The sequence below is a fragment of the Falco cherrug genome, chromosome 5 (genome assembly GCF_023634085.1).
Source record: "Falco cherrug isolate bFalChe1 chromosome 5, bFalChe1.pri, whole genome shotgun sequence".
Lineage (NCBI taxonomy): Eukaryota > Metazoa > Chordata > Aves > Falconiformes > Falconidae > Falco > Falco cherrug.
The window spans coordinates 68,946,750-68,973,658 of record NC_073701.1 but is presented as its reverse complement, the minus strand read 5'-3'; the positions used below and the strand labels follow the sequence as shown (position 1 = coordinate 68,973,658).

Genomic DNA, 26,909 nt, shown 5'->3' with positions numbered 1-26,909 from the left:
GTGCGGCCCTTGCAGCCCCCCGGCAGCGCCGGGGCGGGCTTTACGTGGGTCCCACCGTGCCGTGCCGTGCAGGGCTGCCCCCCGCGAGTGGCGTGCGGGCTCCCCCGGCCCGGAGCGCGGCGGGCGGGGGTGTGCGTGTGCGCGTGCAACGCAGCCCGCCCCGCGCAGCCCACGCGCGCACGGGCTTGCAACAAGTCGCGCGGCAACAGGGCGCGCGCCGCCGGTGCGCGGGAACGCGCGGGGGGACGGGGGGGACGGGGCGGGAAGGGGGCAGAGCGCTGCGCGCGAGGCCGGCGGGAGGGAGGGGGCGGGGAGCGCGGCGCCGGGGGGGGTGGGGGGGGAGGTTTAACCCCCCCGTGCCCGGCGGCTGCCGCGGCGGCGGCATTTCTATTCAGGCGGCGCTGAGAGAGCCCGGCGCGCCCGGTGCATTGTGGGACTGGGCTGGGAGTCCCGTTCGCGGGAGGAGGCGGAGGGCGAGGAGGCGAGCCGGTAAGAGGGAGACCTGAGGAGGGAGGGAGGAGGAGGAGGGGGGGGGTGGGGGTGCAAGGCGGGGAGATTTAAAGGGGAATTCGCCTCCGCCGTTACGCCGGGCCGAGCGCGGGGGGCGGCGCAGTGCCGCACCGCCGGGGCGCGGGCTGCCCGCCTGGCCCCGGGCCCCGCCGCCCTCCTTCAGCCCGGCCCCGGGGGAAGGGCGGGGGAAGGTGGGGGGGGTGCGCCTCGCCGCGCCGCGACCGCTTTAAAAAAATCCAGCGCCGGCAACGGACGGGTTAAATTTTTCGCCCGCCGACATTTTTTTTTTTTTTTTTCCCTCCCTCTCACGGAGCGGCGGCGGCGGCGGGCGGGGGGGACGCGCGCGCCCAACGGTCCCACCGGCCGCCCCGCGCGCGCGCTCGCTCGCTGGCGCCCTCGGTGCCGCCCCCCCCCCGTCCCTCCCGCCGGCGGGGGGTTAACCCCGCCCCGGCTGGCAGCTTACCTGAGCGCGCGGGGGGGGCGCCCGCCCCGGCCGCCCCCCGGGTCTGCAGCGAGAGCCGGGGGCGGCTGCGTGCGCCGCGCCTCCCCGCCGGCAGCCGGCCCGGCAGCTTCCTCCCGCCGCCTCCCCGGCCGCACAAAGACCAGCGGCGAAGGCCCTGGCTCGCCCGGAAGGCAGCGGCCGGGAATTTAAGGTGTCCTGGAGCCATGGCCGCGCCCCGCGGGCAGCGGGCTGCAGCGGCTGCCGGCCCTGCCGGCGGCGGGCGGGGGGCTTGCTGGCGGCTGCTCTGGGGTCTGGTTGGGGTAGGTACTCGCCTCCGGCTCTGCCTCGCTTCTCCCCTTTGCTCCTGCGCTCTCCCCTCTCCGCTCTTTAGGGAGGCAAGGGTTAAGCTTTCGTTTTTAATATTTATTATGCCGTTCTTTTAAGGCAAGGAACATCTGGGTTACGAGGTGTTTTCTCCTGCCGGGGAGGGGTGCCCAGCGCTCCAGTTGCATGCCTGCCTTGGACTGCCACAAGTCACAAGAAACTTGGTCTTGCGAGGAAGGTTGCTCTCTTGGCAGTCTGCGAAATACATAGTTGCATGCAGCTTCAGCCGGACCTTCGTTAACAAGTTACCGCGTTCTCTTGCGCGGTGGGGGTTTTCTTTTAAATAAAATCGTCTTGTTCCGTCTCGAGATCGGTTTTCAAACTGGGGAAGCGTGATTTACTATGTCTTTACAGTCCTCGAGGCTGCAAAAAGTTCCTGGTAGGCTGTGGCCTCTGAATCCTTTCCTATGTGAGTAGGTAGGGGGTGCTGCGCATTTTGGAGTTACAAGTTAGATGAGGGAAAATGTTTCCCTTGTGGGGCAAGCTGCTTTTTATAAATTTCTAGTATTAATGAGAATGAAGTGTTAAAAAAGAATGAAGAAAAATAAATCTCCCTCCTTGAAAAGCTTTTGTCTCCTATTTCTGTTGACAGGTTGTTTTCCAGATTTTTTTTCTTTTTTTTTTTTTTTTTATTGCAAGTGTTTAGTGTCTCACACTGGAAGACAACAGCTACGAACTGAATTCATTGCTCATCCAAGACACGTCCTTGTAACTAGAGTTTGGATTACTGCCCAAGCCTGGGCTTTGGAAGATTTGTTTTAACTAAGTGCCACGCCTCCCAGAGAAGGAGGGAAAGCACTATTTAGGGGAGTTGGGCTCCACATCAGAAGTTCTCAGGGAGCTTAAAACTTCAATTCCTACAAAGCATATTCAATAAATTAGTAGACTTCAAAGTTTATGGAGCAGCTGTACTTGTTAATAACTGCTCTATAGGGGAGGTCAGTTGCACAGTCAGTAGATTTACGTCTGTCTTACGTTTAGCACCGTCGAACTTGGCGGATACCAGTCACTTGCACGAGTTTCTTTGCTTTTCAGCCTAACCTCGTAAGGACAAGACCATCAGTATCACATTTTGTCTGCAATGCTGCTGAACCGTTGTTCTTGTTGTTAGGCAGGATCCTTGCTTTCTAAGAAACTCCAGCAGACAGGTTGTTTTTAGTAATTCCTGAAAACTTAGCTGAGAAAGATGAATTGCATTTTATCACAGCCGTTCCTGTTTAGAAGTCAGTGTCTCAGTTAGGCCTCTTGTTAGTTTTGGAGTGTGGTGTATGTGAGTCAGAGTGGAAAAACGTTCTAAAATTAGACGTGCATTGTTAAGAATTTTATTAAATGAGTTGCATCAGTGGCTTTTTACATTACTATTTGAATGGACAATTCTCTGTATTCTCAGTATCGTTAGTTGACTAAAGAAGGGCTCAAGAGGCAAGAAACTTTTCAATGTTTTTGTGTCTGGGAACATACTGAAAGGTAAACTGGCATGTTTGTAGGTAAACCAGTCTGCTTTAATAGGTCTCTTTGTTCTTCTGTTACCTGTACTAACAGAACACCAGGATTGTGTTTTCCCCGAAGGAGAACAGGTGTATTATGGAGTTTCAGCTTCTTACATCAGAACTGAAGCAGTGCCATTATTTGAAAAGCATCTTATTTTTGAGATTAATATGTTAATGGCTGAAATTATGACCCTGCACTGAGCTGAGTATAAACAGATGTCTCTGCTGAGTGTGTTGCAGGATCAGGGCCCGGGCTGCCTTTTAGAAATCAGCCTCTGTGCTCTGGGAGCTATTATTTCTTTCATTACCTCTGTGTTAAATGAGGTTGATAAGTGTGTTAGATTCTTTTTTTTAATGAAAAACGTATGCAGCATATGTGGAAAAGAAATTCACTCTGATACGCCTGACAGTTATAGTTTTAAATGTTGGAAGGTAGGAAGAGGAGTCATTCCTTTGTAGTCTTAGAGAATTGAGTTGTGTGAGGTGTGCCCATCTGTCTTAACAAGTGAATGATGAAACTGAGCACTTGCTTTCTTTTTTGACTTGCTCCATGTGGAAAACCTGTTGTCTTGCAGGTCCTAGGAATTTCTAATGGTTTGTTTTTTGTGTGTGTTTGTTGTTTTTTTTTTTTTGTTAATTAAATTAGACTGATCAGCAGAGAAACTAATACCATTGCTCTGGGGTGGGAAAGGCCAGCAGTGTGTGCAAGAGAACCATGTCTGTTCGGGAGTCATTTAACCCCGAAAGTTATGAACTGGACAAGAGCTTCCGTCTGACCCGATTCACTGAACTGAAAGGCACAGGCTGCAAAGTGCCACAGGATGTCTTACAGAAACTGCTCGAATCGCTACAAGAAAACCATTTTCAGGAAGATGAACAGTTCCTGGGGGCAGTTATGCCCAGGCTGGGTAAGCAGTTGTTCTCTGGACACGTGTTGTCTTTCTGTTGGGTCTGCCTAGTGACACGATCTCATTTGCAGTCTGCTTAATCAGTTTGAAAATTGTATGTTATATAGTGCAGGTATAGCATCCAGAAATCCAAAGAATTAATCTTGTGTTGTCGTTTGTTGGCATCTGGGATACAAGAATATTATTTTAATTATTTAACATCCTGCAGTGTGCTCAACTACAAAGAAAAAATGTTCAGGAATGGCTGTTGTGACAGGCATATGCTTATGCGCTAGTCTCCTACTCCCTTTCCCCAGTAGATGCTTTGCAAACTGAAGTCGTATCAGTTAATTTCTGGACTTTCATATTAATACATTGCCTTTAGAAATGTATGCATGAATGCAGTGAATTTTGTGCAACTAGGTGACTCACAGGTGAAGTTCCCTTCTCCCTCCCCTCCCCTCTGTTCTGGGTCAGAGAAAGTGAGCAAGAGAAAAACTTTCTTGCTAAAGCTACAGGGAGCTTTTTCCTTTCAGTCTGTCGTTTTTCCTTTCAGTCCTTTCGTTGTTCCCCACTAACTGTTTTGCTCACCTGTAGAAGCTGCCTGGGAAAGGCTGTCTTTCCAAGACCTCTGTTCTTGCCAACTTTACTTTCTCTTTGGTATTTGCACAATGATGCAAGCAATAAGGGAAAACAACCTGCACAAGCCACCTACATGGGGAACAGGGCAAATGTAGGTATTTTGATACCAGCTACTGTACCTAATATTGATATAGATAAATTAATGTAGATAATGTGTTTAATGACAGTCTTAATTCTGTTTGTCTATTTACTCAGCCCTGCATATTCAATCTCTGCTTTGCAGTGCAGAATGAATTTTTTTCCTCAGTGTAGGAAAATCAATGTAGCATTTATTCTGAAGTTATTTAATTATCAATTTAGTGTCCAATGACCTTATTTAAAATTATTTTAACATTGCTAATTGTCTGTTAGCGGGCTAACAGGTTGCAACCCATTATTCTGGTAGAGATTGAATTTGGTGAGGGATTAGTAGGGAACCCGTGTTCTTGCTTAAACAATGGTGATCTTTGTATGAAATATCTAAGCAGCAATTGTGTGTGGAGCTGGGGTGACACTATAATTTAATATTCCCTGATGAAGGACACTTCCAGCTTCTTTTATGCCCAAATTGCTATTTATGTGGAGGTTTTTTCCTAAATTAAATAAGTTGTGCACAACGGCATTTCAATTTGGCAAATTACTAAAATCAGTAATGGTTTGGTTTAGATCTAATAATATAGCTGTTGGGGTTTTTTGTCCTCTTACAAAGTTAGAAGCTCTAAACAGTAATGGAACTGCTAATAAGATTTTTTTTTTCTTCTCCAGCTACATGAAAAGGTAAAAAAATAGACTAATGCCATCGATAGGTAGGTATGATACTATGTAGCAGGTAACCTGTTAGAAGGTGGAGAGTTCAGATCTCTCAAAAATATGCTTTTCTGGTGAATATCCCTTTAACAAATGTGTCTTCAGGTAAGTTTGGTGTGATTTGCCTCCGATGCCTTGTGCTTAGAAGTTATAGACAGGTAACTACAGCCTGTGCACATGCACCATGCTCTTGAGATGCAGGCAAGAGGGAAATTGGCCATAGCAGGCTCAAGCCCACTCCTTTTTAGTTCTGCAAGTGCTGTTACCCAAAGCAATCTTAAATATGTCTGTGAGTAAGAAACTGCAAGTTTGATACTAGTTCTCAGAGCTGTTGTGGACCTTGAAATCACTGTTTTCAGTCACCTCTCTGAACAGTTTCACTTATTTAGCCAATCCTTTTTTGGTACAACAGAAACGTAGTCTCAGAAGGACCATTGTGGCCCCTTGGCTTGTCTGTCAAGCAGCACTTGCGCAGAAGTTGTGGAAAATGGCACAAGTGAAATCAGTCTTGCAGCATTATGGCACGAGTGGGTGAACCGAGGGCAAAACAGCTCCTCTACATGAGACACTTCTCTGTAACTGCTTGTGTGCACGTCTCTGGAGACACTGGACATCATGCATAGCAGCTTGGTAGCTTCTTCAGAGGATGAGCAACCTTAAATACAGTTATGAGCCTCTGCCAGCATGCCTTCTCTCCTGAGGCAGGATCTTCTGCCTCCATAGGCAGGAGAGGCAGTATGCTCTCCACCTATGTACCTGCTGTCTGGCAGGCTTTCTGCTCTGTGTCTGCAGTAGGACCTTGGATGACAGCAGCTTGCTCCATGCCTGTACAGGACACTGCCAAATACTGGCTTGTAGCTCTTGCCAGGTAGTGTGTTTCAGTAATACATGAGGAAAGGTTACTGTGTGGCATCTGCTCTCTGAAAACTGGCAGTTTGAAGACTCTTGCCCTGCGAGGCATGCAAAGTAATTCTAGGCAGCTTGCTGCCAGTGCAGGAAGGAGGTAAGCTACCTGCCATTGCTACAGGGCACAAGGATATCAACAGGGACCTCAGCTCAGCCTAACGTGTTGTGATTTGGCACCTGCAGCTTTTGTGCAGGCTCTGCATCGCAGCAAATGCTGGGTGGTTTTAATATTACTTGTTCTGCTTGAAATATCCACCGTCAGAGAAGAGGCTGCATTTGATGGTGTGGTTTTCTCGGAGGAATTTCCCTGTCTAGCAGTTTGTCTTGCCGCCTTTCAACCTCACAGAAGTAAGGTGAGGTTAACACAGTTGCAAAAGCTCCAAGTGCATGAATCATTTTTGACCGAAGGCCTAGGCTGTGATTTATGTCGTTCCTTTTGTTCCTCCTGAAGTGAGGAAATGCCCTTTATGAGAGGCTATGTCCTTTTAAAACTGACATTATGGTTTTTTGAGATTGGAGTGACAGGGAAACCTATTTGCTTTTGGCAGTATCAGTTTACCAAGTTCCTCGTAACTTTAAATGTACATACATACAAGCACAGATGTTCTTAATGCACTATTATTATGCTGCAAAAAAATGTAAAACATCGTAGTTTAGTTCTCGCTTTCAGCTGTTTACACTTCTGTTCCAGTCAGGAGTTTTCATTCTTTGCTCAGTTTTCCTCTTGTTTGTCAATGTGCTTTCTCTACAGAAGGAATTTGCTGTGTCTGTTTAGGCAGTGTTTATTTTATGGATATTTTTTTTTTAAGTTCTTTTGTTAAGAGCATCAGATAAATAAGGGCAAAGTTACTCACCTCACTGATGAATTTCTTGTCTGTGCAGGAATTGGGATGGACACTTGCGTTATTCCATTAAGGCATGGAGGTTTGTCGTTGGTCCAGACGACAGATTATATTTATCCTATTGTGGATGATCCTTATATGATGGTAAGTTGGCTAAACTTAATTGTTAGCTATATTGCTGATTTGATTTGTACTTTTCACTTACCAATCTGATGGCAATTTTGACTTTCTTCTAGATGTGCAGTGCTAATTGTTTGATTACCTGCGTTCAGAGTCTTTCCTGAGTAGATGTGAAGAAGGAGAGACATAGTTTCATCCCGTAATCTTTTCCATGTTGGCCAGGAATGCTGCAGTGCTGCTTTCTATAGGTGAAAGCTGGGAGAACTGCCACCTTTAATTCAAATTTCCCTCCCTCCATCTGTTGTTCTGTGGGATTTGGCTTAAAAAACTCAAAAGGCGGAGAAAAAGAGTTGCCTGTGAAGCAGCAGACAGTAAACTCCAGTTATGAGCAGAACTGCACAGTAATTGGCCTTTTTTGAGGTTCTGAAATAACCAGGTAACATGTTAGGACTGGAAATGCCTAAATGACAGTAGTTGGCAGTAGCACCTGGCAGCTTCGGAGTGCTTTGTGAACACCAGTTTTCCCGTTGTACTGCCTTTCTGCTTGCGGATAGTTAAGTTGAAATGGCTTGTTGGAAGTTCTGTGCACTTTGACTTCAGTTCATTTTGTGTCCCAGTTTCACTTAGTCCATCTTGGTAGAGATTCCTCTGTGGTGTTATGTGGTGGTGATCAGTATTGACTTGAACAGAAGGTCATGGGGAAACAAATGAACTTTAAAAAAAGGACTTCATAAAGCTGTGAGAAGTTCTGTAGGAGATGTTTGCTAAATGAAAGTTAAGAAATGCTGGAATTCATGTTCCCTGTGATTTGAGTGTGACTCCTTTGCTTCAAGGCATGCTTTTACTGCTGTTTATTTGCTGCTCTTGGTTCGCTGTTTATTCTGTGAGACCTGTTGGGTAGGTTTTTGGACATGCAGTTTGAGATTGGGACGGATTTTTTTTTTTTTAACATGCTTGACCAGGTGTTGTGCTCATATGCAAACCTAGCTCCTTTGATTTCTGTTCCAGAAGAGCGCTCTCTCTGCAAACTGAGCAGCTAAGATCTCAGGCTGGCCTCTGCAGTACAGAGTTGTTAAGCTCTCCTGAGAAATTTGACTCAAGTGGCTTGCTTTAATATCATGTGGGAACTCATCAAGGACCAGAGGGGGAAAAAAAAATGTTGGAGATGGGTGTCCAAGTTAATCAGCTGAGAAACTCCCTTTTCTCACCCTGTAACAAAAACAAGTGAGGGACCAAACGAGAAGGCTGTGGTGAAGGGGGAGGGTTGTTTTTTTATTTGGAGATACAAAGAGTTTGAGATACCGCGGGAGTGGATAGATGAGCCTGTGCCCAGATGAGGTTTAGGCCAGTGTGGTAGGAGTGGAATGTAAATTTGGTCTTAGGCCAGCTTTAGTGGTTGCATCATAGTTACAGTCTGTCCTGTGATCCACAGGCACCAGCAGCTGTAGCTTTGATATTTTCTAACTCTCAGGTCCCTCGCTTCCCATTGTTGTCAACATTTATTGCAGTGTGGTGGCTTGCCACTTTCTAACCTGCTTACAGATTTATCTTTCTTCTTAAAAGCTAAGAACAGGGGTTCTGTCACAAGCCTTCTTGCTGATACCTGCAGTGCAGGATTGGAGCTGCTGGACCCTCTGCTCAGATTCTTTCTGGGGGACTAGAATGCCTGGGGGCAATGCAGATTGCCATTTCCTTGCGTGGACCGACGTTGGGTGGAGGACAGTCAAATACAATTTGCCTTGGGGTTTATGGGCAGTTGGTAAGAGCAGAGGAATGGTGAGACTCAGGAATTCTGAGTTTGTGTCCAGGCTATGTATAAATGAGTGTGCTCTGGACTCCTCTGTTCAAGATAGGCTGCTGCTGCCCTGTTTCTCCAGCTGCTTCTTTCCATTTTTAGTCTAGATGCCCCTTGACCCGTGTCTGTTGTTACGACTCTGATCTCGTTATCACTCACATGTAGTCTACGCTGCTTCTTGCTCTTCTGCTCTGTCTCCTTACCTAGTCAATTCTAGTTTGGTTTTGAGCAGGTGTTCCCTAATTTAGTCTCTTCCTTTCTTTGTGCACAGTGTCTATGTGCAGCACCTTTTCTGATCTCTTGTCCTAGTAGGGGGCAGAGGAAGCGAGCAGGTAAAGCCAAAAGTGCAAATGACTCCAAGCTGGGTGCTGTGACAGAAGGGATTAGAAAACAGCTGAGGAGAGCAAAACTGCATGTGAACTCAGCTGAAACTCAGATTTCTGTTTCAGAAAACAGCTTTCTCTGACTGTGTCACTGCCTATTTTAAAACAAAGTTCTGCAATTATATGCAAAAAAAGTCTTCCTCCTTTTTCCCTTTCCCCTTCTCTTTGGCCATGTTATTGAAAACACTCAATCCATGTTGTGCAAAGTATCCCCAGGATGTACACCAGTAAAGTCTGTATCCAGCATAGGACTTTTCAGCCTAAATGGTTTGATATTCGAGAAGTTACAAGCAGTTGAAAATAGTTTTCATAATAAGTGTCAAGCCACTGGTCACAGGACTGGTACTGGCCTCTGTTGTGGCCCTGTGGAGACACCTTTTTGAGTACAGGAGCAGGAAGAAACTGGCTGGTTTGAGAGCGGACTTCCTTCCCCCTCCATTCTGGGAATCTTTTTGGTGCTCTTTTAAGAACCTTCACTCAAGGCTGGGGATGGGTGTCTGATACTTCGTCCTTTGCCCTTATAAGTAGTTCTTAGTATTACATGTAGAGGTACTTGTGTTTCAGGGTCTCTAAGCAAGCAGTCAGGTAGCAGGCAGGACGCAGCTAGGCTGACCTGCTTGTGAATCCTGTTGTGTTTTTTGGTGTTTGCAAGCCGTGTGTTGTTCCCTCTGCTACTTGAGACTTGTACTCCCTGAATTTGTTTCCATAGTGGTTTTGCCAGTTAGCAAAAGGAGTGTTAGACTGACTGCTGACTGCTAAAATAGAGAACTGTTGTCGGTGGGGTTTTAAAAATTTGTCATTTCTAAGAGGGCATAAACCAGAAGTTTGCTTGGTAAATACTGAAGATAGTGGAGAAGGGTTTGATAGTTCCCTTCCAGGAAACGGAGATGGCAGGCTTTACTGTTCTTAAACATCTAGAAATTTAATGGCCAATTTCCATCAAACTATGCAGTACACACCTCACTCTTCTCTTAATAGTTTAAGATTTAAATGATTAAAACGTTCCAGTTCTAAGTATAAGGGATTCCTCTGATGCTACTGGAAGCTCTTGAATTTATGAAAAACTGGATTATATTTAATTGCTATTTGGAGATGTTATTTCATGTCATCAGCAAGTGAGCTTAACTGCCTGAAAATACTAATTTTTTGCAAAAATCCTGGATGTGTGATTACACTGTAAGGTTTTAGAGATGGTGGAAACATGTTTAGATCCCCCCACAATTTGTCTTCCAGCTGAAGCATCTTTCCGTAGTCCAAATTGTGTCAAATAAGCATGTTGTTGTTTTTGTCATGGTGGTGTTGCCTCTGAACTTTATGAAAAGCACAGATTTAAAATCTTAAAACCAGATGTTGGTTACAGTTCTACAGCTGTAAATCTAAATCAATTTTAATAAAATGTGTGGAGTTTTCCAGAGTAACACGACATAATTTGTCCTTTATTTTAAAATGATCTTGCTGTCCCTTAGGGCGCTCCTATATCAGAAAGTTCTGCATCTTCATCAGGAAACTTGATGTCTTAACTGTGCTGGGGCCACACCTCAACAAGCCCTGACTCGGCACCATTAATTTAGTAAAATGAGAGTAGCTAAGCTCATGTGACCCAAGTGATGCCTTCTCAGTGCTGTCAGCTTCACGACTTCTTAGACGAATCTTCAGCAGATGGCCAGTTTTGTCTTTTGGACAAATTATTGTTAGTAGACATGCTCACACATGCAGAAATTAATAAAAATGTATGTGCTGTAGCAAAATTCAGCTTTATCTCCTGACTTGAACAAGTGACGGAGTAGATGCATCTCCCTCACTTAGAAGTGGCAGGGGACAGACATCTCCCCTCGGTACTTGTGCGTGCTCCTAAGCGGTGACAAGGCCAGCTTCTGGGAGCCCTGAGCTCCTTAATCTCCTGTGCATGCTGTCTTCTGCAGACAGCTTCTTATTGACAACCTGACAGAAAAAGCACCCCAGTGTGGCCGTGTTGCTGGCAGCACAACTGTGTCCTCCGGGAAGAAGGGTACTTTCTTAAGAACTTGCTCATCAAGTTCCCTGTCTCCTATGTATTGCCATGCAGAAGGGGTACAGCAACATATGCGTTCTGGATTAGCTTCCTAGCAGTTGTGAGTTACATACGATAGTCATCTTCATCAGTGTGTAGTTTTATGATGGAATAAAGTTAATAGGAACATATCAGATGAAGTAAACAGGTTGCTATCAAAGATAGACTTTGTCGAGCTTAACTTCAGCCTCTCAAATTAGGCATCCAGTCTGAACTCAGGTGGGATTCCTATATAGTCGTGAGAGAGTATGTTGACAAAGAACAATGGGATGAATCATCTCCTTACCTGTAAAAGGGAGGAGATACCTGCACTTCTAGATGGACAGGTTGCATGGAATGGATTATACCACATCTTTGGCTAGATTTCCTAATGCAGGAGCCTGTGGAATAAGCAACTGTCTCAAGTGTACAAACTCATGCTGAAAGTTTTGTTTGTGGCAGGTGTTTGTTTGAACATTTACGAACAGTCCTGCAAATTTTGTCTTTCTTTTTCAGGGACGGATAGCATGTGCCAATGTCCTAAGTGACCTTTATGCCATGGGGGTCACAGAATGTGACAACATGTTGATGCTCCTTGGAATCAGCAATAAAATGACAGATAGGGTAAGATTTTTTTGTACTTTCTTTTTAAGGAAGACTCAAACAGCTAAATATGCTTAGAATGTATTTACCTGTAGTGCATTGTCTCCTCAAAATTTGAATGCTTTTAAAGAAGAGATGGTTTTATTGAGTGTCTCAGTTCATAGTATGAGTCTTGCCTCATAAACATTCTGAGGTCTCTTGCTAATAGTTCAATTTTCTGTGGCATGGTGGTCTTCTGCTGCTATTGCCTTTCATCCCCACCAAAATGGGGTCCCTGCTTCTGTCACTTCACGACAATAGTGATCCAAGGCAGCATTTGATTACCAGTTCATGTATCATTCTGGATAGATGCTTCTGGTCTGCTTCTGCCAGCTTTTTAACATCTCTCTGAAGAAGAAACTGAAATAATTGCTTTTCCTTTTTTCCTTTTATGTTTTTTTTTCTTTTTCCCTTTATTATTTTTCTCTTGTCGCTTTTGTGGAAGTGACTAGCATGTGGTTTTGTTTTGCTCTAGCAAAAAAGGGATGTTTGTTCTTAGAAGGAAGTAGGTTGAGACTTTGCTGGTTAGTAGAGGCCAAATGATTTAACTTTGCCTTATTGCACTGCATTGCTGTGGCTGTACCTGATTACAACAGCAAGATAGTTGTTCTGAGTTTCCAGAACTCAATTTCTCTACTTTTATACAACATTTTGAAGAGTGTTTCTTCACCTCTTCTACACAGGGCTGTAAAACCATGGGACAGCTATGCTGTATGGGATAACATGCAATTTTCAGGAGGCTAACCTCTTCTTCTTCCTAAGTGTGGCTTTTCTGTCATGAACTGTTTGCCATGAGGGTATTTGCCTTGAGTGGTTAAAGCCCTGGACTGGTCTTGAAATGACTAGCGCTGCCATGTATGGAACTCTGACTTCTGTTTTGATCTCTAGGAAAGAGACAAAGTGATGCCTCTAATTATCCAGGGTTTCAAAGATGCAGCAGAAGAGGCAGGAACATCTGTTACTGGTGGCCAAACAGTGTTAAATCCCTGGATTGTTTTAGGAGGAGTGGCCACGACAGTCTGTCAGCCTAATGAATTTATAATGTAAGTTAAATCGCTAAACAATCAAAGGCACTGGTCTGAAGGGATACAGTAAAAATCCTTTAAATACAGTATTGTGATCTGTCTCCTTATGAATAAAGCAGTACCCTCTCCTGCTTGCATTTGTCCATAGCACTCAACAGATGCCACATCTCTTTTGTACATATTTGCTTTTTTAAACAGGATGTCCTTTTACTTCTCACCATCCCCCCAGTATATTTTGATCCTAGTCTCCTTTTGATAGGAGACTTAAGCTTCTAACCTTTACTTTACAGGTATTGAAGACTGGTTTTGGACATAAATTTCTGTCATTGATACATACATTTTTAAACCATCTTCCAATTATCTTATTAATGGCTGTGGAGAACTACAGAATTGCTGCCTTTACAGCATTCTGTCCATTTAACAGTAGCTAATTTTGAATGTCCCACTGTGGCATGTTCACTATACCAATGAATTTGTTCATGATCCTAGTGATGGTTGTTATCTTATGCCCTGAGTTACAAAAGTCATTTTTTTCCCCTATCCTATCTTACGTCTTCAGTAAATTGAAAGAAAAGATGTAAATTTGTGTGTGTCTGGCTGCAAGCATTGTTCTATTCCAAGAAAGAAGGAATTAGCACTTTTAAATAAGTTTGCAGCATTTTGCTCAATAATATCCCATGGCAATGAATCCCAAAGGGTGATTCTGGAATTAGTCAGTTTTTTAACTGTGCAAGATACACTGGTCTGTGAAAATGTAATTGTCAGCGCTTATTCCTAATAATGTGTGTGAATCTCACTATGTAATTAATATATGAATTCTTTGTTTTCAGGCCAGACAATGCAGTGCCAGGAGATGTGCTTGTATTAACTAAACCCTTGGGAACACAAGTGGCTGTAGCTGTCCACCAGTGGCTAGATATTGTGAGTACACTGCAGAAAAAGAAATAGGAAAGAGGGGGGTGAGTTAAAGGTAACTTTCCTCATTCCCTCAAAATGACAAAGTTCAGCACTGTAATAAGTATGCTGAGGGCTCAACTGGGAGTGATCTACCACCTCTCTTTCCTCCTTCCTCCTTGGTGTCTCAGCCTTGCTGGCTTATGTGCAAAACATTTTCAAATCGAGACAGTTTGCTATTTTGTGCTTAGCAAGCCCATCTTAATCACATCATATTCTTAGTTAGTTCCTGGGCATTGCTGTAATAAACAAAATTGTTTACTAACGGAACAACGGACTAGCACCCTGGGTAAAATTATGGCCTACTCCACCTGCCAAAGTAATTGGCAAAAGCTTATTGATGGCAGTTAGGCCAAGATTGCTGTCTGTGTTCATGGGCTTTCTGCTTGTGTACATGGAAATACATCTACGTTTCACATTTATTACCCTGTGCATTCAATAAGAATATTTCTAGCAGCATTATCTATGTAGACATACTTCCATCTGTTACTTCAGGCAAAAATGTAACTACTGAACTGAAAAGTGACTGCAAAATTGGCATCTGCTTATGTTGTCTGGCTCCCAGTATGTGTCTTCAGAATTGTAACTGCTCAGTTTACACTTTAAAATGATGCATCGTTTTTGCTTTTGGGACTACTGAGCCAATAGACTGGCAGAGGAGTGAGCTGGAATCTACTTTGTTTTGGCTGTTGGCCACTACATTGTCAGATAGATGAATTCTAATTACACAGCTTGTGTTAGCAAAAGTGGGAGAGAACCAGCTTAAACCATCATTGGAGTCTGAAGTGTGAGCAACAAGAAAAAGATATTTTTCTCCTTCTTTGTAGGGTCTGGCCTAGCAGTTTTGACCTCTGCAGAATCCTGTGTTTTCCAATCAGATATAAGGATCAGGGCCTCAGATAATCTTGATATGAAAATGAAGTGAAACAACAAGACACCAATTTTATAGTATGTTTTCTGGCCATAATCTTACTTATCTGTTATTGTACTGACAGACTTGCAAATTAAGGATAGTCTGAATTTCCACATATTTCAAGTACTTCTAATTTTCTTGACTGTCAGCCAGAAACACTTTCTGGTCTGAAAAATGAAGACAGCAAGGAAATCGATCCTCCTATTACATGTAAACAGCATATATCTTTGATTGCAGTAGGAAAATTTCTGAGTGGCTGTGCTGCCTTTTCTTTAGCTTTGTACCCATCACAAATCCACCATAGATCAAATTTTGGTAGGGAGTTTGACTTTGTGTTTAAAAGTATGTGGGAGAAGGTACATAGTATGGCAAGTTTATGCATAGGGAAGAAAGGAAAACTGAAATGTAGGGATATGTGTCTGCAACACAAATGTGGAAAAAAAACCCCAAACAACCAACCTAAAAGCTGCAGTATTTACACAGAGCAGTAGTGAAGGAGTTCTTGGTGGCAAGTTGAAAGGAAGATTGAAACAGAGGCCAAATTTGTGCTCCTCGCTTGATTGCTGCCAACATTGTTGCTGCCAAGCCCCAGCTGTGTTGCTGGCGGCAGCTGCCATAGGGTGCAGAGGAAGAGCCTGCAGGGAGCTGGGCCCCACCGAGGACCAGGTCAGGGATGTGCTGGGGCGTGATGGAGCTGTTTGCTGTGGCTTTGGCTGCCAGGCTGATGATGTGGACTGTAGGCTGGTCTGCAGCTGGTAACTGGCAACCCTTTGCCTTTTCCTCTTTCAGCTGAAAGGCGTGAAAAGGGTTGCTGTCATGTGGCCCTTCAGAAAGGGTTTTCTAGCCCTTGCTGTTGTCTACAGACCCTTCCCATTTGGAAATTTAAGCTTGCTTTTTAAAAGTTGTTTGGGGATTTTTGTGAACTTTTCTGCCTTTGTTTCCTGTTTACTAACTCCAGTATCTGATTGCTATAGTGGAGAGGAATTTACATCTAATTTCTATCTTGCCTGTGTTTGTGGCTCTTCTAGCCTCAGCCTTGAATTCTGCTTCCACTTCATTTGTGATCTCCATTCCCATCATCTGACCAGTTTCCATCCCATCATCGGCCTCAGAACTGTTTTTTTGAAAACTAAGGCAGAATGACTGCTCAGGTTTTTCAATCATACCTGGAGTAAGAATAATCACTATTCTGTCACCTCTGTAATAGCTTAATTTTTTTTTCACTTGGTGTCTCATTTATGTAAATAAATATGCTTTTCTTATTTAATTGATCAGACCGAGTTCCTAATTTCAGAAGCTCTGGTCTTACTGTTACACTTCTTTGCTCTTTAACAAATTGTTTGGGCTGACCAGTCTTTTCCCCTTCTTGCCATTTCTGGATTCTCTGATACACCCCTTGAAGTCAGCACTCATTTGTTAAGGGTAAGAGCCTCTTTGACAAGATCCTTCCCCAGTGTAGCAACATACGCCAACTCTTAGCAGTTTTTGCACCATTGCTTTAGCAAGAAGTTTTTTCCATGCATTTATTGTATGAAATGGCAGTGTAGCCATTGTGGCTTCAAAAACCCTGTTTTGGTTTACTCTCAGTTCTTTGTAATTTTATTTCCATTGTAAAAAAGGAGAAAATTAAACCAGTTTGTAGTGTTGCTTTTAACACTTAAATGGTTGCTTTGTTTTGTTCTGGATCTGGAATTACTTCAGCTTTGAATGAAACAATTGCCCTTTATAAAGGTACCATTTCCTAAATTGTTCCGAGACCCTTTTGGGATGAAAAGTGTTGCTTGGAATGTGATGGAGGCATGAGTTCATACAAGACAGTGGAGAATGGGTGGAAGGAGATGCTGGTATTAAACTGTAAAGGAAGCTTGTGAAACTGCCTTAATCTCAATTCACTATAGTGATTACATCCTGCCTTAGTATACATTCCTAAGGTCAGGGCTTCTGGATATCAGTGGCCTTTCTTGATCAGTGTCCAGATGTGAAATCAAGAATTTTCTCTTAAAAAATCAAGAAGGCAGAGATTACAAATCTCAACATCCAGCAACAAAGTTGTTTTCATTTGGCTGCAGAGTTCAAGCCAGAGAGTTGCCTCTGAAAGAGTTCTTTGCCCTGGGGTAGGTTATTCCACTCTGCTCTGCTACTGAAAGCAAGATTTGAGGTGCTTGGTGCCTAATAGATCTTTCAATGAATTTCACTTAGGTGCAGCAGAGCAAGGCACGCACCTCTGACTGCTGAACCTTTTGCCCCTCTAATGGAGTGTAAGAAGGAAAAAAAAAAGTATGTTTTGGATGAACAATTTTTTTAAAGTGGTAGGGATGTGCTTTTAAAATATACAGCTACAAATCTGAAAGAATCATCTTTATTTCATCCATTAGCCAGAAAAGTGGAATAAAATCAAACTAGTGGTAACGCAAGAAGATGTAGAACTAGCATACCAGGAAGCGATGATGAATATGGCACGACTGAACAGAACAGGTAAGAAGGGAGGCATGTGTTGGGGGAACGGAAGGGAGGTTGTGGGTTTTTCCAATTCCATACTTAATTTAATTTCACTCTCATGGGGAAATGTGACACAGCCACTTTATCCCTTCCTTCTGCCCTGTCTTCCTGCTGTTCAGCGTTTGTGAAGCAAGCAAATTCAAATCAAACGCCCTCTTTTAATTATACAGCAAAACACAAATGCTGCTGGAGATGATTATGACTCATGTGAATGCTGCAAGTAGCATCCCAGTGAGTTAGAGCATGTTTTAAAGGGAAATATATGATTTGTTCGTTATCTTCTGTGCCTGGAGAACTTGTGAGGGCCTGACTGTAATGTTTAAAAAATTCAAAATAGAATACAAAAGGAAAAGCTCTTCAATTTTGTACACTTCAATTTAAATTCTTATTTTTTAATTTTGTCACATTATGTGCTTCCCAAAGTGTTGGAGTATTTAGCACGTTTTCTTTCCTGTTTTTTTTTTTTTCCTGTTTTTGTGGTGGATTTTGTTTGGGTTTTTTCTTTTGATTTTGGTAGAGGTAAGGTTCTGCTTTTACCTTTAAAAATTCTAGTCCAGGATTTCCCTTCTTTGTTAAAAATGTCTTTGGAGAAGCAGAGTTGAATTAGGCATTTCCTTACTTCTCAGCTGAAGGAACAGGGATAGTTAAATATCTCTTCTTCCTTTTATTCAGTTTTCATGTGGTATTTGTTATATCATCCCACTGGTTTTTCTTTCTTTCTCAAAGTCTTCCAGGAAAAATAAATTACCAGGATTGTCTTATGGAAAGGAACTCTGGTCCTGTTCATGTATTGGGAAGCACCAAAGAAGGGCAAATAGTTCTTGGTTTTGTTTTCTCCACTCAGTCTTCTCAAGCACCTTTAACAACATTTAAATATTCTTAAATGGAACTATTATCCTGCGTGCAGAGGTGTCCTTCTCCCACCCAGGGCTCTCCAGTTGCAAATGCCCAAGAATTTAATGAATGCCTAGGTGGGGAGGCTGGGGCCCTTCCCCCACAACCTGCAGGCTTTGTTCTTAAGCTCTTAAAACTTTTAAGAGTCCAGATCTCCAGTTCTGATGTGGTGGTTTTATGGAGTGGCAGGGGAAGAGATGTAAGAAAACTGACCCAGCGTGAGTCTGGTCCTTGCCCTCAATGAAGCAGCGCTGAGCTCAGAACCTCTTTGGCCCTCAGCTTTGGGAAGCTTGAATCTGGAGCAAACCTCTGTTTCTTAGACTGCCAATATAAATTAGTAGCACATGTCTAGTAGAGTGTGCTCATAAGTCTAACTTCAGTGCTGGATTTTCAGCATGGTTTAATACCTTAAGTAAAAGTTGAATTTTTTTAAGCGTTACATGCAGTATTGGTGAATTCCAGTTTCCTTCAAGTATGATTTTTTTAGTATTATTATTTTAATAATTTAATAGTAACCCAACCTGATTCGAATTGAAGGTATGCAGCTTCGTTCGGACTGTGCACAATATTGTGGAAGCATTGCTTTTCATGACAATCTTTTTTTCTGATTTATGTTTTCTTTCCCCCTCCCTGTCTTGTAGCTGCTGGACTCATGCACACTTTCAATGCACATGCAGCTACAGACATCACAGGATTTGGAATCCTGGGGCATGCACAAAACCTTGCCAAGCAGCAGCGAAACGAGGTGTCCTTTGTTATTCATAACCTTCCTGTTCTTGCCAAGATGGCTGCTGTCAGTAAGGCTTGTGGCAATATGTTTGGCCTCATGCATGGGACTTGTCCGGAGACTTCAGGTAGGTGACACTTGTACCACCCTCTTGCTTCACTACACCTCCACATTAGAATTTAGTAACATTTCAGATGTACAAATCATGTGCTTTGCATTCAAAATCACAGTTGGTTTGGCATATAGCCAAGCTAATGAGCATTACCCACACAACTGTTCACAATTAACTTCTTCAGCTTAACTTCCAAACCACCATCCTGTTCTGAATGCCTTCTACTTCTTTATGAAACACTATAATAGAAACCCTTGCTATATCTAGAACATTTTGCAGTTAGAAGTTAGTGCTGATTCTCAGTTCTTTTGAAACCTCTTTCTCTCTTAGCTGTTAACTCCAGAACAGTGAATATCTGAAAATCCCAGCACAGCTGACACAGTTTTCTCAAAGGTAAAGCCACCTGCAGTAGGTTTGCCAGTCAAATGAGTTGTGTTTTGTTTCTCGTTACGAATATGTGTGAGTTTAGTGCTGAACGGGCTAGTCTTGGCAACTGAGGCCTTCTCTGTCTGCAGCACACAGACATCCAAGAATACTGATTTTTCTTCCTTACATGTATCAAATCTGACTAGCAGCAAAAAAAAAAAAGCTGGGGGTGGGAGGGTGGGGGTGTTGGTCTCTGACCCATTAGTTTCTTGAGTTTTCTATTAAGTAAAGCTGCCACTTGAGGTGGCAATGAGTGCAGCAGATGTGTACTGAGAACTGGGCTGTGGAAAAACATTTAAACAGTCATCAGATGATAAAACTTCTGATGTTTTTGAAGTTGCCTTATTACTAAGTGTAAGTCACTTTGCTGACTAGTGGGATCACTGCCTTCTGCTGGAAGCCTCTGTATTTCATTTTCCCCTTGAATCTTCTGTCCTGTTCCATTTTGGTTTTCTTCTTTAATCTGATTTTTCTTTCTCTTTGGGAAATGGAGAAGATGTAGCAACAAATCTGTCTTTTCTCGTATCTCATTTCCCCACCCTCTTCCTGCTCTCCAAAAGTATTATCCAAGTTCGCTTCAGTTCAGAACAGAGGGGGCCCCTTGCAGCAAAACAGTCCGAAGATCTGGAAAGAAGCATCACAGTGAGAGCCATAAACTTTTCCCCTAGTGAATATACAACTTAACCATGATCTGCTGAATTGTTCTTTAGCCATCTGTGTTTAAACAGACACTCTGTCCTACAGAGACTGTATGATGTGTAACAGGATATGGGACATGAACCCTTTCAGGAGTTCAAATCCAGCGTCAGTCAGCAGAGACCAGAAATATCTGGTGGCAGTTAGGCAAGCTGTGTCACTAAGGTTGGGAGCACCAGACAGATTCTTGCTACCCAGGAGCCACGTAACCAGAGTGCTCGTAGCATCTGTTATTGGTTCCAAAGACTCCAAAAAATAGTGTGGACACAGAGCTGGAAGTGCAAGATGCTCTTTCAGGTGAGTGGCTGCGGCAGAGGTTTGTATAGCAGTTGCTGTGGGAATGACTTAGCTGCAAACTGAGCACTGGGCTCTTCAGAGCTGCCCATCCTGCACCCTGGGGATATCCAGTTCTGTCTTTTTCACTGAAGGAATGTAAAACTCCGTGGATGTGTGCGCTGCCATGAGAGTACTTGGAAGTGGAAAACAGTCGACTTAAGAACCTCTTCTGGGACTGGGAGCAAGAAGTGTCTTTGAAATACTGAACAGCTTGTGTTTCAACATTGATGATGGAAAAAACAGCAAGACATAGTCTGGTTATTTGTGAACTGAGTGCCTCAAAACACGTATATTTGATTTCATCACAGTGTTGCATTTCTCGCATTAGAGGTGGCTATAGGGATTTACTACAGGGCAGCATCTGCCAAGTATTAGAAAGATCCATAGCCACGTGGATGGAATAGCTCTGGTCGGAAAGCTATATAACTGCAGTCCCGTAGGCTTTAGGCTTACGCTGGATTGCCTGACACATTGCAGCAGTGTGTATTAGTTTGGGCATGGTGTGCTGGGATGGCTCGTTAGCATTCAGACCCAGGCTGTTTGCACGCTTCATGTCCTGGGGTTGATTTATGTGAAGGGAAGCGTCCCTTGCTGCGCCTGTGTATCCAGTTGTGAGGATGCCTTTTGTAGGGGCTGCTCAGGGCTGTTCATACAGTAATGCAGATCCGCCCTTTCTCTGCTGGCTTAAACTTCCAGAAATGCTCGTGTCTGTAGCTTCTTCATTTGCGAACAGATGTTTTTCAGCAGAGTGGGCAGGCAATGAGAATTTTACTGAAAAACGATTTGAATGGATTTTAAGACTGTTGTGGTTTTTTCCAGTGAGCATTTGCTGGGCACCTGTTGACAGAAGTTAGTGTTGGAAAGATCTATTATGTCATCTGTTCCATCTTCCAGGCACTCTTGTTTATGGTCTATTTTCTTAAAATTGCAGTTTTACGGGATTTTTACGCTCTTTTAGGTAACACTTTGGTAAGTAGTTAAAGCTGCAGTCAGGCAGTTAGTTTCAAAAGAATTCTGTTTGTTAGACTGGCTACTTGCAGAAATAAGTTACAGGGTTACACACATGCATGAATATCCCATAGAGTATTTTCACTAGTCCTCTTCTAAATAACTTTTGAAACTATTGACTGATGTCAGCCAGCTTTGTTAGTGTAGCAGAGGTACCTCAACTATTCAGTGTTTGTGCAGATTTTGTGGAAATGGGCAGATGGGTAGAAAGGAAGGCCTGTGTTAGTGCCTGACAAGAGGCAAGGCTATGATCTCATCCTTTTGTTAGTCATTGTGGGAGAAAGCCATTAGCAGGAGCAAGGCCACTTGGTTCTGATTCATGAACTGTCTGTTATCTCTGCTCTTAATTGCAAAGCTTTGTCTAGTCTGCTTTTGAAGTCTTCTGTGTCCACTTCCCTGCTTGCAATATGACTGTTAAAACCAGCAAAGTTCAAAACTTCTTACCAAAAAACACTTTCATTTTTAAAAAAGTAAGCCAGGACAGACACCAAGTATCTGCATCCTTTGAACCCCCAAAAGAAGCAGCAAACCCTCAAACTGCCATGATTCATTCAGGCTTTGCTTTGCCTTCAGCCGTGACTGACGCAGACCTCAAAAACTTGGTACACCACTTGCTTCAGTGCAGACTGGCACTGCTGCTTTCATTTTCCACAGGCACATTGCAACAGCTTAAACTCCCAATGGTTGTGACCTTGCACAGGTGAAGCTTCTTGTAGTTGTCCGTGGGACAAAAACCAGCAGCTGGGAGCACCAGCAACATAGACCAGGCTAGAATGCATAGTGGGAAACCTTAAGGACTTACCCAAAGGGTTAAAGAGACTGGTCAGTCTAGCAGAGAAATAATTATAATCCCTGCATACAGGTATCCCGCAACTGACTGAGAGTAGCCCATAGCCTTTATTAAGGTTATTGATCCAAGTTTGGGATCCAGCGAGCAGGTGGGAAGTGATTTTTGATTGGAAATAGGGGGGTTGTACATATTTTCTGACCTGGTCAAAGAATGTTAACAAGGTGTGTGTACAAGTGACACAGAACTGTAAAAAGAGAGTGTGTGGGGAAAAGATAATGAAGATTATTCCTGAGCTCAGTCCTTTATTTCCTTTTTCACTGTATTCCTCCCTTTTGGCTAGGTAGCATGTTCTGTGCACTACCACTTGTAAACCTCTTCCCTGACTTGTTTGCACAATGATGTAAGATTTCTCTTCATTAGAAATTTAGAGATTTATGATCTCCCACAATGATCGTTTAGAGATTTCCATGGGAATGGCACATAATTCCTTTGCAGTTGATTTGTCTGTTACATCTGCAGTAGTTTAAACGCTGTCTTTCAGGTTTCGGGGTGGGGGGGTGCTTGTATGCTGTTTTTGGTGGAAGTACCTGGATGTTATGTTCCAAAATGTCTGAGAGAGGTGTTTTCCTGGATGGCACACTCATTTGCTTCATATAGAACCTAAAAAATAACTTTTGCATTTCCACATACCCTTATGAATAATTCCTCATGTTCAGTATCTGCTTCTTCCTCATGGCCTTAAAATAAAAGCGTCTTTAGTCACCACCAAGAGGACTATTTGATTGGAAAAGCAAACATAAAGGTGCCTAAGGTGCTAAGAAGCTGTGCAAGGGCCGCAGAGGAGGAGGTGGCACTGAGCCCAGGGTGACTGGCTCAGCAGGTGGCCCTTTGCCACCAGGGTTGGCTCAGGAGCTAGTGGCATGACTTGTGCTGCTGGCTGATGCTTTTCACCCCGACGAGAAGTCTTTAGGTCAAATAACTCTTTTGAGAGTAAGCAAGACTCAGCGTGTGCCCAGACTCCTGTTTGTCTGAATATATTCTTAACTGTGTTGTCCAAACGTTTTCCAATGGGAGGTGATATTTTAACATCCCTTACAGGAGGTTGCTGTGTGTCAGGATACAGCACAATGTGCAGATGTGAGCTGCGCAAACTGTAGGTAGTATGAAGGCTTGGAGGTTTAATTAAGTATCTGCAGATGACTTGGCTGCTCTGTGTTGCAGTGCTTCACACGTTATAACATAGCATAAATGTAGAAAAGGTAAGGGATATAGGAAAGGGTAGCACCAAAACATTAAATGACTTGCTCAGAGCCTCCTAGAATTTTGTGCCAGAGCTGACAATGAAACATATTCTAGTAAATTCACCTGCCAAGTCACCTTTTTCAGTGCTTTGGGATTCTCAGAATGAAAGCGATCTTAGGTTTAATAACTGAATGGCGAGCTAGCTAACTAGTTACTATGCTGCTTCTGAAAAGCATTCATTGGTAAATGAAATATTTTTCAATTGTCTCTGAGAAAAAATGTTAGGGGAAAGGCTAAAAAAGATTAGAAAATTCTCAAAGGGGCCTGAAGGACGGTCACAGGGAGCGCTGGATCAAGCCTATGTTTAATCTTCTGCCTCTTGCATTCTCTGGTAATAGCCCCTACTTTGATGAACGATTTCATTGTGGGCAATGGAATTACTTGCAGAATCAGCTGCTACCAATATGTAGTTACAGGTATCTGAATATGACCTGTATCCAAAATGTTTTTGTGCAGAGGCACTTTGCAGTCCTCTGTTGGAAGTTTACAATGCTGGTGTTGTTTCAGTATGCCATGTGTTGGCATCAGTATGGCATCCTTTTGCCAACGTCTTTTGTGTGTATTTGGCTTCCTTTACATACCCACTAAACACTCAATTTGGGCACAAACTTCTTTCTGTAAAGCAAGAGCTCTGACTTCCCCCGTGTCTTCTCTGGGAGTTCGACAGAATCCACTGAAGTCAACAAGTACACGTCTAAATAGGAATTTGGCAGATCAGGCTTGAAATGCTTTGCCATCGGACATTTTAACGCTCTGCATTTTTTTTTCATTGCAGGAGGCCTCCTCATCTGTTTACCACGAGAGCAAGCAGCACGTTTCTGTGCCGAAATCAAGTCTCCAAAATACGGCGAGGGTCACCAAGCGTGGATTATCGGCATTGTAGAGAAGGGCAACCGCACGGCCAGAATTATAGACAAACCGCGAATCATTGAAGTTGCACCACAGGTGGCCACTCAGAACGTGAACCCGACGCCTGGTGCCACCTCTTAATATAAATGAAATAGCTGTTTGTTTTTAAATAGATCTATTCCTTTATCATCCTGCAATTTAAAGAACTGTAAAAAGAAAAGAAAACTTGTTGTGTCTGCACATCTGGTGGCCTTAGGTCAGTTTATGAGTGGATACAATTAATAAAATAAAATCCATTGCCTTTTTTTCCTGTTACATTAACTGAAGATGCACCTAATCTTGAGGCAGCTTCTGAGTTGAGAATTATATTGTTATCCAATACTGTTGATTCATTTTGAATCTTTAGACACTTATCTCTTGCCGCATAGGCTCTTTTTAAAGGTGCTTTCACGTAGCACAGACATTACCAGTAGTAGTGTCGAATAGCAGTTTGTGTCCTTTCATTATATGTATATTTATCATAAGTCTAATTTCGATGCCTTGAGTGATATTCCAGAAAGGCAATAAACGGATAAGTGACACAGTGGGTATACCCAGTAGTAAGAGGGTTGCATGATTACATTCAATCTTTTTTCTTTTTTTTTTTTTCTTTTTTTTTCTTTTTTTTTTTTTTTGGTGAGGTTTAGTCTTACTGAGAGCATCTACGACCCTGGACATTGTTTGGTAGTGCACTCTGTTTAAACGAGCAAGTGCTGACTTTGCATGGGGAGCGCTTCAGAGTCGAAGGAGTAATTTTTAATTTCATTATTTGTAGACCTGACAATATTTACTGTATTATCAATGATTGTTTTCTTTATTGATAGTAAGGAAAAATAATTCTTTTTTTTTTTTGCAATGTGATTGGATGTGCTATAGTGCAACAAAGGTTTTGCAGACCAAAAGGAGGTTACTGTATAATATTCATTTACAATTCACTATATAAATAACTACACAAATAGTTTTTAAATATAATCAAACTAAAATAAACCTCTGTTCTGTGGATGGTAGTGTTTAATACATTTTATATTTTGTATAGTGATTACAAACCTTTTTTGTTTCTTTAAAATCAGCAGCTGTTTAGTATAATTCTTAGTATTATTTTGTTCTTATGAAATACATTTTTCTGCACGCTTTTGTGATCTGTGTTTAAAATCTACATTGCCAACATTGCAGCTTGAATTTAAGCTTGTTACTCAAAATAAATATTTAATTTTTTTTATTGCTCTTGTAGAAGTGCATGAACTTTTTTGATTCCTAGCTGAACAACAAACTTGCAAGTGGAGAAATCCTTGGGTTTTTATTTTATTGCAAGCGTAATTATACTGATAGTTGTTACTACTCCTTTGATCAGTTCTGCAAGCTGTGATGTCTAGTGGTAATCTAGAATATCTCCGCCTGCATGTCAAAGTTGAGAGCAAGTAGGTTATCTCCAAGTATATTATCTGCTTCATTTTGTTTATTTTACTTATCAGCACAAAGTATGCAGTGGTTTGGAATTGTTTCCTCCACAAGTCCTGCTGGCTCTGCCTGCTGTACGCTGGACGGGGCTTCAGGAGCAGCCCGGTAGGTGGAAGGGGTGCTGGAAGGCGCCGCTCGAGCAGCAGCACGGTGCGCTGCCCCAGTGCAGCAGGCTCCCCGCTCCCTGCCCTGCCTGGCTCCGCTCCGCTGAGATGTGCCACGAAGGGGACTGAGTGCACTTCGCTGAACTGGCTCTTTCTAAGCTTTTCCAGTACTGTGGAATTTGCTTCTTGACCAGGAAGAAGAAAACCTTGGATAATAGTTACTGCTACCAGCAAGAATTGCTGTTCTTCAAGCAAGGGCTTCCGTCTGTGAAAAATGAGTCACTAGAGATGAAGCACTCCTGTGTATCCATGCGAGTTTTAAATTTCCAGTCTTGCTCCTAGTGATGACTCTGGCAAAACTTGGCTCATCTTTTTCCCACTCAATAGTGCTCTCAACAGACACCTTTTGTAAAGCTAGAATTTTTTTCTCTCCCACTCCCCCTTGTGAGTAGCCTAAACCACAAAGAACCTCGTGCTCCTTCTCCTGGAGAATTCTGCAAGTTGAGTGTTCACCACAAAACCTCAAAGCAGTAACTGAGTTTTTGACTTTGCTTTGGGGGGGGGGGGGGGATCAGATTTTTTTTTTTCATAGCAGTTCTGAAATAAAGCATCAAAAAACAGTTGTCTGTGCAAAAAATGCTGATCTAATTCCTCTTTGTTCTGTGAAATTTGTTCTGTATTCTGATACAAAACCGTGGAGCTGGCTTCTGTTAATTTTCTTCATAGTTGCAGACAAGACCATCACTATGTAGGTTATTGTATCAGATTAAAAACCCAAACCCTAGCGAGATCAAATGTGTGCCGAACAGTTGAGCACTTCTGTGTGAAAGTAGGTGTTAACCAAGATCTGTTGTATTTTAAACTGGCGCTATGTGTGCGAGTTGACCCTGCGCAGAAAACCAGTACTAGTGGTGGATAC

At 43.0% G+C, this 26,909-nt stretch overlaps 1 protein-coding gene across 2 annotated transcripts; it reads left to right on the top strand.

Annotated features, from left to right (window-relative positions):
* Positions 1–344: 344 nt before the first annotated feature.
* SEPHS1 (selenophosphate synthetase 1) lies at positions 345–25,647 on the top strand. Of its 2 annotated transcripts, none has more exons than XM_055711692.1 (9): positions 345–489; positions 3,473–3,734; positions 6,930–7,033; positions 11,733–11,840; positions 12,747–12,901; positions 13,714–13,804; positions 17,126–17,225; positions 18,785–18,997; positions 24,316–25,647. In XM_055711692.1, the coding sequence occupies exons 2-9, from the start codon at positions 3,542–3,544 to the stop codon at positions 24,528–24,530; spliced, it is 1,179 nt and encodes a 392-aa protein (XP_055567667.1). In that variant the 5' UTR covers positions 345–489; positions 3,473–3,541; the 3' UTR covers positions 24,531–25,647. The 2 variants fall into 2 exon arrangements, with proteins under 2 accessions (XP_055567667.1, XP_005439359.1); XM_005439302.4 differs by lacking the exon at positions 345–489 and adding an exon at positions 1,019–1,272.
* The last annotated feature ends 1,262 nt before the right edge of the window (positions 25,648–26,909 follow it).